This window comes from Oryzias melastigma, linkage group LG12 (assembly GCF_002922805.2).
Source record: "Oryzias melastigma strain HK-1 linkage group LG12, ASM292280v2, whole genome shotgun sequence".
Taxonomy (NCBI): Eukaryota; Metazoa; Chordata; class Actinopteri; order Beloniformes; family Adrianichthyidae; genus Oryzias; species Oryzias melastigma.
Genome location: NC_050523.1, coordinates 4,243,133 through 4,258,031, shown reverse-complemented (window position 1 = coordinate 4,258,031; position 14,899 = coordinate 4,243,133). Strand labels below are relative to the sequence as shown.

Below are 14,899 nucleotides of genomic sequence, written 5' to 3'. Positions count from 1 at the left end.
AATTATTATTATTTTAGCAGTAAAAATCTTCCCTTTTAGGGGTTTTAAAGTGATGTTAAATAGTGAACAACATTCATTGATTGTTTTATGACCAAACTGAGTGTCTAAGTTCAACTAGAAGGAACCCGTTTGATATGGTTCACCCACGTCAAACTCCTGAACACACAAAAAGATCCAATAAATCGTAACACAGGAAGACGCAATACTATCACAATAAAACACTTAAAGAGAACTCGCAACCAGGAAGACATTCATCTCCAGGACTGACCGGGTATCTCTGCTCCCCCAGCTCTTTTCCTGATTCCTGTGATTCTCTTTCTGAATATGCATACACGGAGTTTGTGAGACGAAAGTGAACTGGGATTTGACTACACAGATATTCGTGTAACTCAATTTTTATCTACTGTAAAATAGTTCCCATTTTAATCATTTGATTATTTAGCCAACATTTCAGTTCTATGCTAGCTGTTTTGGCTAATTTACACTTTTTTCCGTTTGTAGGCTAATTTGGAGTTTAGCTAATATTTCAACTGCATGCTAGCTGTTTTGGCTAATTCAGTCTTTTAGCTAATATTTTAGCTTTATGCTAGCTGCTTTGGATACATTTCAGACATTTTTTTCAGTTTTATTTAGGATAATTTGTCATTTAGCCAATATTTCAGTTCTATGGTAGCTGTTTTTGCTAATTTGCGCTTTTTTCAGTTTTGTAGGACAATTTGGAGTTTAGCTAATATTTCAACTGCATGCTAGCTGTTTTGGCTAATTTAGTCTTTTAGCTAATATTTTAGCTTTATGCTAGCTGTTTTAGCTAAATTTTAGACATTTCTTTTCAGTTTTATTTAGGATAAGTTGTCAATTTGCCAATATTTCAGTTCTATGCTAGCTGTTTTGGCTAATTTGCGCTTTTTTCAGTTTTGTAGGATAATTTAGAGTTTATAGCTATTATTTTAGCATTATGCTAGCTAATTTGGCTAAATTGGACATTTTCCCTTTTTTAAGGCTAATTTCAAGTTTAGCTTATACTTCAGCTACATGCTAGCTGCTTTGGGTAATTTTTGCACTTTTCTAATATTTCAATAGCTATTAACTTGAGTGTTTTTAGCTATCAACTTGAGCGTTTTCAGCTATCAGCTTCAGTGTTTTCAACTATCAATTTAAGCATCTTCAGCTATTAATCTATCACAGGTAATGCTATATATCTTGTTTTTAAAATGTTTTACCATTCCTTTTTTCCTGTGAAAATTACAAATATTTTAGATTTGGATTTGTGTGGCTCTCTAGACAGCCATAAATCTTTACGTTTAGGCTGAGATTGTTACACTTTTTCTATTAGCCTACAAACCGACCCCGGCGCCACATCAGAGAAGAAAACAGTTATGTGGCACTCACAAGAAAAAGTTTGGGGACCCCTAGCTTAGCACCTCACAAAAACATCCTAACATTAGCATAGCAAGAAAAATGGAGATCAATTTTGGAGCTAACCAGCCGTACAGTTTTGAGTCAGATGGAAGCTCAGACAAGGAAAGTGAAGATATATTAGTCTGCAAGTTGATTCTTCACAATTATAGCAAGAAAAAGGAGATTTAGTCCTATGGATAGCCGATCCATCCACACATACGCGAATATGTCAGACCCTCTTTGTGGCAAACATTGTAACAGGTAAGCAATTTGGTTTAGATGTACTAATATATATTACTATATCTACTAATATTACTATATGTATGTATATGTACTAATATTACTATACGTACTAATATATATAATATGGTCCTTGCAGTCAGTAATTAGTTTGTCCATTTTTTTTGGTAATCTTGTTACAGATCTAGTAGCGACAGGCCTTTTTCTGCATCACAAATCCAAGATTTTTCAAACCACTGGTTTTCATCTGCTCCTGATCCATCATGATTTGAACAAATAATCATTCTGGAATGCAGTTTTAATCTTAAATTATTTTATATATGTCCTTCATCTTGAGAAAAATGTTACAAAAACATGTTAAAGACAAAAAAAACAAGATTTTTATTGGAGTGAGGTTTAATGTTTTAACTCTTTCCTCATTTAGTATGAAGATTGCTACAAACAGGAAGTTAGTGGAGAAGCACATTACAAAAAAAGTCCATGAGAGTGCACATTGAGTAAAATTTTACATTCTTCTTTCTTGTTTTCAGTGATTATTTCTGAAAAATCGCTGGTAAATGAACATTTACCAATAGCCTCTACTTCGTCTGTATGCTTTGCAGTCCATAAATCAGGCTCGTATTTCTCCCTGAACACATGGCTGAAGTTATTTGGCTTTGATTCTATAAGAATCACGTTAAAGGTTGTAGTGTTTGTTCCGTCAAAAAATCGTGGACATCTGTTGACAGTCTGACGTCGAACTGGTGCTAAACTGCCGCACATAGTCTAATTTTGTTCTGACCACCGTGAAATCTTCTGACTTGGTTTTCATCCCTGTAGGTATGACTTCGTGTGCCGGAGTCTGCGGCATCATCTGCTGGAACATTTCCATGGTGGTGTAGTCACTTGTAAAAGCTACAGTACATCCCAGGCAGTCGGCCCGCTGCTTCTCCAGAACCGAATCCGCCTCTAGAACAGGTGAGAGAGCTCCAGCATCACCGTCTAAGTCCTTCTGGCTCCACTTGGAAGTCATGTCTGGTGGGTCTCCCTCCAGCTCAAAGGTACCGAGGAGCGGCAGCACCGTGGCTAACGTGCAAGCGGGGACCAGGGGGTCGTTTTCAAGAATCTGGAGACTCTCCGTGTCCCATTCTTCAGCCTTCAGAGTGGAAAGAATCCCTAGAAGTTCCTGTGGAGAGGACAGTCAATGGTCAACATGGAGCATCCTCTGCGATGTTGGTGGATGAAGTGGATGCTCACCAGCTGACAGGAACCTTCTATTTTCTGCACAGCGCTGCTGTTTCCAGGGTTTGGTATGTTTGGCCAAAACATAGATTTAGCTCTGGATGGAGATGAAGGAGCAGACACAGTAAGATGATTTCAATGATACTCCACTTCCTTTTTACACCTTTACCTTTTTAGTATTGGAGTTCCAAAGGCCGCAACAGTGATGACAACTGCAAGAACTGTGATGAAACTTCTGGAATGGAAATATCCTGTTTCAACGAAAGAGGACAGAAACTTGAGGTAACCTGTTTTGTTATACCATAAATGTGAGAACATGTTTGAACTGATAAAACCTTCATGATCTGTCTTAAAAAAGATTGTTGCACTTCTGACTCCTGCGCCGGCGGAGGTGAAACCGGACACTTGGACCTGGTAAACGGTGTCGACTTTGAGCCCCTGGAGTTTGTAGCTGTTCAAGTCTGGATCCACTGTTATGTCTGTGAAGAACAATGTGCTGGAGAATTAAAAACAACACTAGAATTTATCAGGAGCTACAATGACAAAAACATTACAGACAGAGCAGTGACCCATTGAGTCCAACTCAATTGATCTTTGTTTAGTTGGATTTATAAGCTTCTCGATTAGACATTTTTTCCCTAATAGGATTAATCCATGATTTTAGATTACTGCTAAATGTGATGTAGATTCTGCATTCTAAAATCTAAATTCTAAATTAAAAATTTCAAATTCCAAATCCTAAATTGTTCATTTTTTTAAATTCAAAATTCAAAATTCTACATTTTAATATTCAAATTCTACATTCTAAATTCAAATTTATAAATTCTAGATTCCAAATTTCTAAATCTAATTTCTAAATTGTACATTCCAAATTCTAGATTCTAAACTTAAAATTTCAAAATCTAAATTTAAAATTCTAGATCCCAAAATCTAAAATATAATTTTTTTGTTCTACATTTTAGATGAAAAATCCTAGCATCTAAATTCTAGATTCTAAATTTCAAATTCTTAATTCTAGATTCCAAATTTTAATATCTAAATTCTGAATTCTAGATCCCAAATTTCAACATCTAAGTTCTGAATTCCAGATTCAACATTTAAAAATCTAAATTCAAAATTCCAGATTCTAGATTCCAAAATAAAAATGTTAGATTCTAGATTCTTGAATCTATATTGTAAAGCCTACATTCTAGATTCCAAATTCCAAAATGTAAATTCTAGATTCTAAAACCAAAATTCCAGATTCTTATAGATTCTACATTCCAAATTCCAACATTTTAATTCCAGGTTCTGAATTCTAAATTTCACTTTCAAAATTCAAAAGTCTATCTTCTAGATTCCAAATTCTATATTCTAGATTTTAAAATTTAATTTCTAAATCATAGATTCCAAATTCCAAATGATTGAGGCTGAATAGTCCAAAATCTAAAACTGAAATTCCAAAAATCTAAATTCTAGATTCCAAACTGTAAAATCTAAATTCTAAACAGTAGATTCCAAATTCGAAATTTTTGAATCTATATTCTAAAGCCTACATTCTAGATTGCAAATTCCAAAATTTAGATTCTAAAATCAAAGTTCTAAATTCTAGTAATTATAGATTCAAAATTTCAAAATTTAAATTATAGATTGTAAAATCAAAATTCTAGATCCTAGAGATTCTAGATTCAAAATTCCAAAATTTAAATTATATGTTCTAAATTTCAAATTCTCAACTCTAAATTCTAGATTCTAAATTCTAACGTCCAACTTCTGCAGATTAATTTGACAAAAAAAAAACAATTAAATATAACCACTTTCAAATTTTAGCAAAATATGACATTTATTCCCGTTGTCCATATATTTGTAATTGTAAAACAAAAGTCCAGCTCAGGACAAACGCTGTAAACGAGCTCCGGCTTACTGGTCTCTGTTTTGACTCCTCTCTGGTCGCTGTAGACGAGGTGGAGGACGTAACCACGCAGAAATCCTCTGACCTGCTCCTCCGGGATGGGCGACCACCGCACCTCCGCCGAATTCAGCGTCACATTGTGGCTGCTGATGTTCGCAGGTGCCCCGACCGGAGCTGTCAGGACGCACAGAACCACCGATGGGTTACAGCGCCGGCCGGCGTGGACCGCAATGCTAGAACGTGTGGAACTCACAGCCTTCCAGGAGGTAAACGTACGCCCTCCCATAGGTGCTCTCGCTGTTGTTGACCTTCTTCATGTTGCAGGTGTCCTTATCGGGTCTGGTGTGCAGGACGATGCTGTATCTTCTGTATGGCTCCAAAGGCTCTGAGTATCAAAGAGAAAAATTCACACCAACTGGTGAGTTTTTTCTCAAGAATTAAAAAAATTGTTCCCAATCTCCAGCCTGACTTCTCCTCCAAAAACAACAAATATTGGATAAAGCTGTAAAACAAGTCCGTAAATATTTCTCCTTTGAGCATCAAATAGTGTATTAAAAATACACAGAATTCAGCTAAAATGGTCAAAGAACAACTTAAATGTCTGTGGGCTGCAGCTCTTAGTGACAGATTAGTACCAGAAAGTAAAAACAGTAAGACTGGAAACGTTTGAGGAACAAACAGGAGCAGCTCCAGCTGCTTGAGCTGTTGTGGGAGAGAAGAAATATCAAACTGATTTGTTCAATATCAATGACAAAGTTAAAAATAAGACTTTAGACCAGGGGTGTCAAACTCAATCGCACGAGGGGCCAAAATCCAAAACACACTTTAGGTCACGGGTCGAACAGGATAAACATTTATTGAACACTCTAAAACTACATGTATAAGACTATAAAAACGTAACTTTTTAACATGATTATGAACTATATATATAGTATTACCTGCAATAATGCTAGTGTGAATGCTGTAAGCTGAATTTGGCCGCTGAAGATGCTAGTGCTGATAGCTGAAGATGCAAAAGTTGATAACTAAAAAACACTGAAGCTGATAGCTGAAAACGCTGAAGCTGATAGCTGAAAACGCTGAAGCTTATAGCTAAAAACACTGAAGCTGATAGCTAAAACCACTGAATTTGATGGCTGAAAACACCGAAGGTGATAGCTGAAAACACTGAAGGTGAAAGCACTAAAGCTGATAGCTAAAAATGCTGAAGCTCATAGCTGAAAACACTGAAGCTGATAGCTAAAAACACTGAAGGTGATAGCTGAAAACACTGAAGGTGATAGCTGAAAACACTGAAGGTAAAAGCACTAAAACTGATAGCTGAAAACACTAAAGCTGATAGCTAAAAACGCTGAAGCTGATAGCTGAAAACACTGAAGCTGATATCTAAAAACACTGAAGGTGATAGCTAAAAACACTAAAGCTGATAGCTTAAAACACTGAAGCTGATAGCTAGAAACACTGAAGCTGATAGCTGAAAACGCTGAAGCTGATAGCTAAAAACGCTGAAGCTGATAGCTGAAAACACTGAAGCTGATAGCTGAAAACACTGAAGCTGATAGCTGAAAACACTGAAGGTGATGGCTAAAAACGCTGAAGCTGATAGCTGAAAACGCTGAAGCTGATAGCTAAAAATACTGAAGGTGATAGCTAAAAACACTAAAGGTGATAGCTAAAAACACTGAAGCTGATAGGGATTTTGACTTCTAGGAGCCAGCGGGTACTTCCTGTTAATAAGTCCAGTCCTCATATAGAGTCAGGGGTCTGCACCAGAGGTCAGATGAGTTTTTCAATTTGTCAAAGTGTCTGACAGGAACAAGTTGGTCTGGACCAAACAGTGCAGTGTGAAACCTCTCTGAAGTCTTAAAGAGTTCCCGTGTGCAGCTGTGTCTGCAGCTCACCGCTCCCAGATGGGACCAACCACATTGGAAAATCTATAACCTCTAGGATGTGGGAGGCCTAACCACGCCTCCATCTGAAACCAGATATAATCCCTTCAAGAACACTCTGGTAAGAGGCAAACAAATGCTTTCCTCTTTAGTATAAACGGCTAAATAGATCAGTTTACACGTGTCACATCGTTTGGGACACATTTCTCTTAATCTACTCACCTGGTAAAGGAGAGAAGGTCTTATAGTTGTTGACATCCTCATAAAAGGACCTGTGGAGCGCCGTTTGGCCCCTCCCCTTCCACTCAACTGAATAGCAGATGAACATTTTGAGGATGTCGGGCCTCCAGCGGATGGAGAACGCCGTGCTGTTGTGGACCGTCACGTTCAGCTTCCCAACATCTTCATCTAAGGAGAAAAAGTTTGATCAGCGGTAAAGACCAAAACGTGACTGAGAACATCCTGAGATGAGAGAGCACCAACCGTGCATGGTCTCTCGCTCTGGAACAACGAGGCTCACGGGTGTGGAGATGCTCGCGTTGTTAAACGCACTAATATTGATCTGATAGGCCGAATACGAGAGGATCAAGCGGAAATCCGCCTGACAGGTGTCCAAGTCCTGGGGTGGGAGCTCTCCCGACACCTTCACGACGGTCAGGCGGTGGCAGTCGTGTTGCTGTCCATCAGAACACCAAAACCACGTCAGACGATTGTTCTGCTGCTGTTTCCGTGAGCTGAAACAACAAATACCTGGAAGGCTCCTGAGATCAGCCTCTTTCCCGGTTCCTCAGGGATGTCCGTGTCGTTGATGCTGACGAGGACGTGCTGCGTGGTGAGCTCTGAAAGACCGCGTTAAGAATTCTCTTCGTTAGAGATCAGAATATTGGTTTATTTCAGTGGTTTGGTAAACATTCTGCTTTTAGTTAAAAACACTGAAGCTGAAAGCACTGAAGCTGATAGCTAAAAAACACTGAAGCTGATAGCTGAAAACTCTAAAGCTGATAGCTGAAAACACTGAAGCTGAAAGCCCTGAAGCCAATAGCTAAAAATGCTAAAGCTGATAGCTGAAAACGCTGAAGCTGATAGCTGAAAATGCTGAAGCTGATAGCTGAAAACATTGAAGCTGATAGCTGAAAACACTGAAGCTGATAGCTGAAAACACTGAAGCTGATAGCTGAAAACATTGAAGCTGATAGCTGACAACACTGAAGCTGACAGAATATTGGTTTATTTCAGTGGTTAGTAAACATTCTGCTTTTTTGTTTTTGTTTTTTTAGTTTGTGGTGTCAAATCGTTTTTTAGGCCTGGTTTTAGTTTTTTTTTTTTACTTTTGCTTTTTACAAACACCAATTTCACAGCTACATTCAATCATTTGTTGCTCCAGTTATTCGTTTGTTGATCTTATGCATTTTGTCTTCTCAATATTTGGTCATTTGATAAAGAGAAAAACGTTTGGGGACGTCCTATTGGCCTTGATCTTGAAAAGATCTTTAAAATATATCATCTGGATTTATGTCCTTCAAACCAACAGATTAAAGGGTAACCAAACAGGGAAGTTGGAGGCTGACTCCGCCCAGTCAGAGGGGTGGGGCTTTGGAACTGTCATCATTACTGGAGCTGCACATCATCTTTAATTTACTCATGGAATATCTTAATTTATTTTACTATTTGTTGTTTTAGCTCAGATCGTTCTGTATGTCATGTTTTTGCTTTATATTGTTCTTTAATGTGATTTATTTAAAAAAAACCTTTTTTGAAACCATTGACTGTACCTGAGAGCTGGAAAGAGTCACCCTCCCCCCACATTCCAAAGAGAAAGAATAGAGAAATAAGCATCTATTACTTACTCATTCTAATATCGTTATTTTAACTTGTTCTTATTAATCCTTTTATTTCATGATATTTTTGTCAGAATTAAAGGTAATCAAGTTATAAACTGACCAATCAGATGCCTCAAATAAAAGTAGTTGGAGCCCAATGGCTCCTACGTCCAATGTTTTAATCGTATGATTGACAGATTCTCCTGATCCCGCCTTTAAGTGGTAGAAGTGTTCGTACTTCTAACAAGTTTACTCGGACAAATTGATTATATGATGTCTGGTTCCAACATGGCCGCCTCCGTGTGACCAAATTGATTTCTTTTCATCCTCTATAACCATTTTCCATGGATAGTGTCACTGGTTCCACTAAACTGAAATATGTCCCAATCATCAGCGGCGGTTCCTACCCGCAGGGACGATGTAAACGCTGCTCCACGGACACTGAGAGCACTTCTCATTGGTGACACATCGTGTCTGCACGGCGTAAACCCGCGAGGCGTTTAGGTTCTTCACGATCCACGTGTTTGCACTGAGCGACTCCACAAGCGTCTGTAAACAAAACACAAACACAACTGAATCTCATAACGTTTGACGCCAAAAACTAAAGATGAAGTTGACTTTTTTATTTAGTGAAAATTACCAGTAATTCATGGTCAATCTGAAGAAATCTAAAGTTTTTCTGAAGTTTTGTTTTCCCAAAACTCAGCAACAAATAACATAAATAACAGTGTAATAAATGGTTATAAATATAAAATACCGGTAGTTGGATAGTGTTTTTTCTTTTATTTTGGTTTCTAGTAACAGAATTTTGAAATGAGCTTGTAGTAAAGATTTCTACAAGTTTTATTAAACGTAAACATGTTTTTTAATTTTCACACGTCTCTGCAGTGTTTCCTTATCTAACAGGATCTCATGTCGTTCTCATTTACATCTTGTTGTTTACTAAAGTTGTTTGTCTTGACTTAAAGAGGAAGATGATACTTTAACTTAACTTTGTGCCTGCAAGATCTTTTAAAAAGGTTATTTCAACAATAAAAAAGTATTCACTTAAAATACTGTTGGAAAAGTAAAAATAAATAGTCCTTTTAATGTGTTTCGGACGTTAGTTTTATGACTTTTGGCATATTGTTTTAGGGAAAAGCCTCTAAAAATGTTATATTTTTAATAACATTTACATTTATTTTATTTACATGTATGCTACTTTCTGATCATCTTTCACTTTATAATTTGTGTTAAATGTATTATTTTGTATCTGCCTAATGTGTATTTAATAGATTTTGTATCTAAAATAATCTAAATACATTATGAAAACATTGTAAAAAATGAGGATAATTGGGGTGAGATTAATACATTTTATTGTCTCACACTTCTTTTTCAAGCAATTAAATCCTTTTTTTGACAAATTTGACGTTTAATGGATTCAATGTGTCATGTATTGTATGTGTAAATATGTCTACTTATGATAAAGAATAATTAAAATAGCATCATTTGCATATATTTTTTTCCTATTTTCCTGAATTATTTTGTCTTCTTTAGTATTTTTTTGTTTCAACTGCTTAAAATAAGCTAAAATCAACTTAAAGGACAGAGATACTGCTGACCTGATTCCAGGAAGGACTGTCCAGATCTTTATATCTGATTTGGAACTTGTTGATGACCTTCGCGTCCTCCTGTTTCCAGGTCACGACCACGCTGAGCTCTCCAAAGCTGCGGCTGAAGGTCACATTTATCGGAGCGTCACAACGCACTGAAACATGGAGAACAACAACAACATAAAATGATCGAATAAACTCTAAAAAAGGATGAAAACACCATTATAAATGAGTGTCGAGACTCACACAGGCTCTTTGGAGAACCGTGGAAAACAGATTTTGTGCAGTCGTCGGATTGTGGGTTCTCAAAAATCTCCACGCTCACGTTTGAATCTTTGTATAGGCGGAATGTTTTATGAAAATTAGTCATATTTTGACAAATCGTGTTCCTTTTGTTTCTGTTGGAACAAAAAAAGGAGAGTTCATTGTAAACGAATCACACTTAGAGGTAAAGTGTATAAAGTCACAAAAAGTTTAGGCAGCAAAATGTACTTTTTCCTCCATGAGGGTCAGAGGTCATGAAGTTTTTATTGACATAAGAAGCCTTTTGGGTCAGATTCCCTTCACTGCATACTGAGGCCTTTAGACGTTTTTTACATGTACAATTGTAAAAGAAATATTGTAATTATTGTAAAATGCATTTACAATTCTAAAATTCACTGCCCTGAAAATTACCCAGAAGTCTCAGTGCACCAACACTCACAGATTATAGCAACTCATTCTCTCCTCCAAGTCATCTCAGACTGACGTTTGGTTACGGATCCCTCTGTGACACTTTTTCACGTTTTGGACGTCCTCAACTTGTTTTTTGACGTGCTAGCTGTTCGTAAAATTCAGGGAACGCGACCCGGATGCAGTTCCGGACGCGGACTGGTCCTCGGGACGTGTCCAGTGCCAGTATTGGTACCCTAACCCTAATCCAGCACTGGACGCAGGTTTAGGGTTATGGTACCTGTACTGTTTTAGGGTAGTGGTGCGTCCCAGTACTGGACCACTCATCGTTTTTTGATGTGTTGGTTGTTTGTAAAATGCAGGGTCTGCAACCCTCGTTTTGCGGTACCGGACGTGGATTGGTCCTCAGGACCGATCCTAACCCTGACCCAACCCAAACAAGATGCCTGTACCCTAATCTGGCACCAGACGCAATAATAGGCGTGAATCGGGTCCGGACACGGTACAGGACGTGAACCGGTTCTGGCTTATGGTTAGGGTACCAGTACTAGGTAAGGCTACTGGTGTGCTCTGTGTCCCAGTACTGGACCGTTTATAGTTTATTGACATAGTGGCTGTTTGTAAAATCAAGGGTCCGCAATCCTCTGGACCTGATACCGCATGCGGTACCGGGCACGGACTGGTCCTCGGGACGCCTCCGGTACTGGTGCCTAAGCCCAGCACCGGTACCCTAACCCTAATATGTGAATAAAGACCACAATGCATTGTGTTTGACAATTCATACAAAAACCCAATTTGTTGGGTTTTCCAAATTCACAGTTTCAAAATCTATTGCCCAAGAAATTTTCCAGAAGAATTAGCAAAAAATTAGAATGCATTGACGCTCAATCGAATCACAAATATAGACCACAATGCATTGGGTCTGAACAACTCGTGCAAACGCCATTCAAAATTTACAGCTCCAAAATCCAAGAGATTTCCCAGAAGTCTCTGCGAAAAATGAATGTGCTTTTAGATTGACAAATACAGACCACAAATCTTTAAGTAATCATGAATAGTGTTCGTAAATGTTGGCGTTAAAAAATAAAAGTGGTAAACATATTCCAGAGTACTAGACAGTCCTGGACTGTATCGAGTCCTGTTGCCATAGCAACCTTTTTTTTCCTGGAGCCTCAAAAAGAATTTTAGCGACTTCACAAAGGATTAAATTCTTACCCTTGTGCAACAACTAGCATGTACGTGTTGTGAGTTGCGTTGCGCCCCGGCCTCCACGTACAGTTGTACGTTAGTTCGTAGTGGCGACCAAAGCAGTCCAAGTCCCGGACGCCGTCTGTGGAAGCGACACGAGGATGAGCAGCTCCTCAGACTGAACAGCGCATGAGTCAAGGAGTTCTGACTCAGTGTTTTTGTGTACCTGGGTGATGCTGCCTACAGGGCTGAGGACTGACAAACACTTTTCTTGATTTTTTGCAACTGTCTGGAAATAACCACGTGTCAGAAATGGGTCAATAGACTTCACAGGCGTGTTTGATTGTAATCTTTTTTCTGGAGAAATCTCTATTTTTACCTGTAGACGCCTGGGTAGGAGGGCAGAACATGATGATCAGCATCAAACCTTGAGCAAAAGTGAAGGTTATTAAGCGATATAGTTCCTCCAGGAGTGATGACTCCCGTCAAACAGAAGCGTCTGGTTAGATTCTTACCTAAAATGAGAAGACTCAAAGAACCTCCTCTCTTTGAATCCAGCTGCGCGGCTCGGCTCGACATGCTGTCTGCGGCTGCCTGAACAACTGAAACCAAGAGGGTGGGTTTGAGGTAATCTCACGCCCACGGGCTGCAGTCATTCAGCCAGGATGCTCACCGAGGCTGCTCGTATGAAAATGAGCAGCCAGGAAATTATTCAGGGAGTTTTACACTCGGCACGTCAAAAAGGGGGCGGGGACAAGTTTTCCCACGAGGCTCAGCGACTGACAAACGGCAGTTTGCAGAATTGACCACCCTGTTTTTACTTCTCCTTTTTCTCCACTTATAGATCTGTTGAACCCTTGAGACTCTTCATGTCCAGGTCAGAAGATCTTCTGGAAATCCTCCATTTATCACTTTTGAGACTATTGCGATGAAAACGAATGTTTTTGATTTCCAAGAAGGATTCTGCATGATAAAACTACACAGCATGAGTGTATCGGCTACAACCCTGACTATAACTATAGGTGAAGTTTTTAGGTTTAATCTTTAAAAAAAACTGCAAAAGAAGCAGTCTATGAAGTCCAGCGCCAACTATATTGTTTAATGTTTTGCAGTCGTCTTTTAGCTTAAATTAGCCAAAAAAGTATGTATCGTTTTAAGGAACAGGTTACTTTCTGGAGCGAGGCAGGATCCCTTTAGAAATTCGATTTAGGTTTGCGGGACTGTTGATGCAGGAATTATCTGTTGTAATTTCCCAGCATTCCTTTGTTTACACTCTCTCCTGCTAGCTTATAGCCTCTCACAAGCCCAAGCTAACATTAGCATAGCAGAATAAAAAGGCGAACAATATCGGAGCTATCCAGTTTTGATCCAGATTCCAGCTCAGATAAGGAAAATGAAGACGTTAATAGATCCATTTGTCTAAAAGTGGGGAGAAGGGAGGTTTTGGCTCCGCCCATGGCAGTTGTTGCATCACAAGTCTGAGCTTTTTCAATCTGCCTGTTTTCATCTGCTTCTGATCCATTACAACTTGGTTACAAAAATACTCAGAAACTAAGTTTAATCTTAAATTATTTTGTAAATTTCTTCCATAATGAGAAAAATACTACAAGCTTGTAACATACTCAAAAACTTTACACACAAATTTACACACATAGTACTCGGTAAAAGAAACAAATGTTGGGTATAGTGAATGACCCTCCCCCAAGAATGACAACATCAAAAAGAAAAAAAAAAAAGAATGGGGCCAAAATCTTTTATGGGGCTAAAAAAAAATATTTCAAATTTAAATACATACAAGTCAGTTAAAGTAACTTTTAAATTATTATGGGATGGCCACAAGACCTACAGTTTGGCAGCCATGTTGTGGCAAAGCGTGAAATTTGCAGATTTTTGCATAATATGGGGCAAAAAAAACCTTTTGTTTGAGGAACCTTCACAAAAGTTCACACTGCCAGGTTAAGTCTACAACCACAATTGAAGTTTGATTGACCTTTGACCTCATTAGAGGCTGCCATTTTGAATTTTCTACAAATAAATAAATAAAATAACTTTTTAGTAACAGCTGCAAATTTAAACTTTTTCTATGGAGTTTGGTTTATCACCTCATTGAAAAGCTACTTTGGAAAATGTGGCGAGTTTGCAATGATTTTACCAGAATTTTTAGAAAGTTTACAAGAGGACCGGCCCGCAAACGACAACATGGTCCCAACATGGTGCTAGAGCCTCATTGGCTGGATGTCCTCGACCGAAGTTCCCGCTCTCCCCCTAGAATAACTCCGGAACCAGATTACGGTTAGGAATCTTCTAGTTTAGATACGCAAATTCAGCTTCCAGCTAATGATGACTTTAATGTCGTGTTTGGGCGCTATCTTGTCTGCAACCAGGTACCCCTCAAAATTTAACACACGATTCGTTGCCTCAAGCTGAAGCAATATGATATAGAATATGAACCTATCAGGAATGTGGGCGTTGTTAACAACCAACCTCCGTTGCCAAGGAAATTCAAAAATTCACTTTTGCAGATTCTTATAAAAATAATATAGACTTGTTTGTAACACCCATGAGATCAAAAAATAAAATGGTTGCTATGGAGATAAAACTAAAAGAAAACCACCACTTTGAAAACATTGTTTGTTTGCCTGTGAATGAGGTCATCTTGACCCAGTGGCGGGCCGTCAGGGCCTGCAAAGCCTTCTCTGCTGGCCTAAAAATATCTGAATCACAGACTGATATTAATTATTATTTATTTCCGTGAATACGTATTCTATAATTCCAAATGCTCTGTCTTCGTCCTTTCATTGCTGTCTCCCTGGTTGCGCTGCTTCCAGACGTGTATTTTCCTATTTAAGCATTAACCAATCACATTGCAGCACCATTTGTTGCTAGGGTCAAAGAAATCTGCCCGGAGGCCTTCACAATCAGTTCTGCGGGCCCTGTAGCATAAAATAATTGTCGACCAAACTGTTGCTTCAACCAATCAGATTTGGA

General features: G+C 38.4%; 1 protein-coding gene and 1 long non-coding RNA gene across 6 annotated transcripts; one reads left to right on the top strand and one right to left on the bottom strand.

Moving 5' to 3' along the window:
• Positions 1-12: 12 nt before the first annotated feature.
• Positions 13-13,652, top strand: LOC118599454. 5 transcript variants are annotated; one of them, XR_004948811.1, is made up of 8 exons: positions 18-271; positions 2,458-2,595; positions 2,672-2,927; positions 3,037-3,141; positions 3,218-3,273; positions 4,798-5,016; positions 5,075-5,168; positions 12,756-13,652. It is a non-coding gene; the product is annotated as an uncharacterized LOC118599454 (long non-coding RNA). The 5 variants fall into 5 exon arrangements; XR_004948810.1 differs by lacking the exon at positions 12,756-13,652 and adding an exon at positions 8,171-8,891; XR_004948813.1 differs by lacking the exon at positions 12,756-13,652 and adding an exon at positions 10,140-10,263 and having other exon boundaries at positions 13-271; positions 4,798-5,168.
• On the bottom strand, positions 2,023-12,739 carry LOC112163375 (interleukin-31 receptor subunit alpha). The gene is made up of 16 exons (XM_024299740.2): positions 12,427-12,739; positions 12,291-12,338; positions 12,138-12,200; positions 11,939-12,053; positions 10,298-10,449; positions 10,061-10,206; positions 8,867-9,008; positions 7,390-7,478; positions 7,123-7,315; positions 6,862-7,047; positions 5,004-5,135; positions 4,763-4,924; positions 3,195-3,338; positions 3,029-3,110; positions 2,875-2,956; positions 2,023-2,803 (listed from the first exon to the last, which is right to left on the bottom strand). The coding sequence occupies exons 1-16, from the start codon at positions 12,488-12,490 to the stop codon at positions 2,339-2,341; spliced, it is 2,265 nt and encodes a 754-aa protein (XP_024155508.1). The 5' UTR covers positions 12,491-12,739; the 3' UTR covers positions 2,023-2,338.
• Positions 13,653-14,899: the final 1,247 nt, after the last annotated feature.